We start from the raw sequence: 2,357 nt of genomic DNA, 5'->3' as shown, positions 1-2,357 counted from the left end.
GCGCCTCGGGGTCGCGATTCGGGTCCTGGATGACGGACGCTGTGACGCCCAGCACCGACAGCAGGGTGAGAGCTGGGGGCACCCCGTAGGGACACCCCATAGGGACACCCCGTAGGGACACCCCATAGCAGCATCCCATAGGGACACCCCATAGCAGCATCCCATAGGGAAACCCCATAGGGACACCCCATAGCAGCATCCCATAGGAAAACCCTGTAGGGAAACCCTGTAGGGAAACCTCATGGAGACACCCCACAGCAGCACCCCATAGGGACACTCCATAGGGACACCCCATAGCAGCATGCCATAGGGAAACCTCATGGAGACACCCCATAGGGGCACCCCATGGAGACACCCCATAGCAAAACCCCATAGCGGCACCCCATAAGGACACTCCATAGCAAAACCCCATAGCGGCACCCCATAAGGACACTCCATAGCAAAACCCCATAGCAGCATCCCATAGGGAAACCCTGCAGGGAAACCCTGTAGGGAAACCCCATGGAGACACCCCATAGGGACACCCTATGGAGACACCCCATAGCAGCACCCCATAGCAGCACCCCATAGGGAAACCCTGTAGGGAAACCCCATGGAGACACCCCATAGCGAAACCCCATAGCAGCATCCCATAGCAGCATCCCATAGGGAAACCCCATAGCAGCATCCCATAGGGAAACCCTGTAGGGAAACCCTGTAGGGAAACCCCATGGTGACACCCCATAGCAAAACCCCATAGCAGCACCCCATAGCAGCACCCCATAAGGACACTCCATAGGGATACCCCATAGCAGCATCCTATAGGGAAACCCTGTAGGGAAACCCCATGGAGACACCCCACAGCGGCACCCCATAGCGAAACCCCATAGCAGCATCCCATAGGGAAACCCCATAGCAGCATCCCATAGCAGCATCCCATAGAGAAACCCCATAGCAGCATGCCATAGGGAAACCCCATAGCAGCATCCCATAGCAGCATCCCATAGGGAAACCCCATAGCAGCATCCCATAGCAGCACCCCATAGCGAAACCCCATAGCAGCATCCCGTAGCAGCATCCCATAGGGAAACCCTGTAGGGAAACCTCATGGAGACACCCCATAGCAAAACCCCATAGCAGCACCCCGTAGGGACACCCCACAGCAACAGCTGTGGGGCCATCTATGGGGCACCCCACAGGGGATGCCTATGGGGGATTTCGGGGTGCAGCTGTGCGTGCAGCGCATGGGGGCCGTGCGAGGGGCTGTGTTAACAATACAGAGGCTGTGCAAGGGATGCGGGGGCTGTGCGAGGTGTGAGAGGCCGTGCGAAGCCGTTGGGGGCTCCCCCGTGCAAAGCGCCGCAGCTTCGCCCCCAAGCAACTCACCCGACCCCAAACCCCTTCGATCCCCCCCCCCCCCAGGTCTGGTACATGGACGGTTATTCCAGAGGACGCCGCGTTTTGGAATTCCGCTCCCTGCAGGACTTTGCGTCGGGGCAGAACTTCGTGCAGCACCTCCTGCCTCAACCGTGGGCCGGGACGGGGCACGTGGTTTACAACGGCTCCCTTTATTACAACAAATATCAGAGCAACGTGGCCGTTCGTTATCACCTGGCGTCCCGAAGCGTCGTGGCTCAACGCAGCCTCCCGGGTGCCGGATATAACAACACCTTCCCTTATTCCTGGGGGGGTTTCTCCGACATCGATCTCATGGCGGACGAGGGGGGGCTGTGGGCCGTCTACACCAGCAATCAGAAGGCGGGGAACATCGTGCTGAGCCGCCTGGACCCGCACACCTTGGAGGTGTGTTGGGGTCGGGCTGCGATTGCTGGGGGAAGTGTTTCGTTTCGTGGTCTCTGCTGCCCCCTGGTGGGCATTCGGGGGTATTGCAGGATTGGCTTTACCGTCCCCTAGTGGCCGTTGTTGGTATTGTAAGCTAATGCCTGCAGCCCCCTAGAGACTGTTGGTAGTATTGCAGAATTGATTTTTCTGCCTCCTAGTGGCTGTTGTTAGCATTGCGTGCTGGTCTCTGCTGTCCCCTTGTGGCGGTTGTCGGTATTGCAGGATAATCTCCGCTGCCCCCTTTTGGCCGTTGTTAGTATTGCAGGACTGTCATTGTTGCCCCCTAGTGGCCGTTTTGAGTATTGCAGGGACGTCTCTGCTGCCCCCTATTAGTATAGCAGGGTTGTTTTTGTTGCCCATTAGTGGCCTTTGTTAGTATTGCATGTTTGTCATTGCTGCTCCCTAGTGGTCGTTCTTAGTATTGCAGCATTGTTTTTACTGCCTACTAGTGGCCGTTGTTAGTATAGCAGGGTTGTCTCTGCTGCCCCCTTGTGGCCATTGTCTGTATTTCAATATAATCTCTGCCCCCCCCGCAC

General features: G+C 57.4%; 1 protein-coding gene across 1 annotated transcript; it reads left to right on the top strand.

Annotated features, from left to right (window-relative positions):
- Window positions 1-6: 6 nt before the first annotated feature.
- LOC104917094 (noelin-2-like) lies at window positions 7-2,342 on the top strand. The gene is made up of 2 exons (XM_010728184.3): window positions 7-65; window positions 1,402-2,342. Exons 1-2 carry the CDS (start codon window positions 30-32, stop codon window positions 1,891-1,893), a joined length of 528 nt encoding a protein of 175 aa, XP_010726486.1. The 5' UTR covers window positions 7-29; the 3' UTR covers window positions 1,894-2,342.
- The last annotated feature ends 15 nt before the right edge of the window (window positions 2,343-2,357 follow it).

The sequence above is a fragment of the Meleagris gallopavo genome, unplaced genomic scaffold (assembly GCF_000146605.3).
Source record: "Meleagris gallopavo isolate NT-WF06-2002-E0010 breed Aviagen turkey brand Nicholas breeding stock unplaced genomic scaffold, Turkey_5.1 ChrUn_random_7180001955487, whole genome shotgun sequence".
NCBI classification, from domain to species: domain Eukaryota; kingdom Metazoa; phylum Chordata; class Aves; order Galliformes; family Phasianidae; genus Meleagris; species Meleagris gallopavo.
The sequence above is the reverse complement of the archived record's forward strand: the minus strand, read 5'-3'. Positions and strand labels throughout refer to the sequence as shown.

Coding starts and splice junctions, on each gene's coding strand:
- LOC104917094 (XM_010728184.3), top strand. CDS start 30: ATGACGGACGCTGTGACGCCCAGCACCGACAGCAGG. Junction 66..1,401: donor CGCCCAGCACCGACAGCAGG/GTGAGAGCTGGG, acceptor CCCCCCCCCCAG/GTCTGGTACATGGACGGTTA.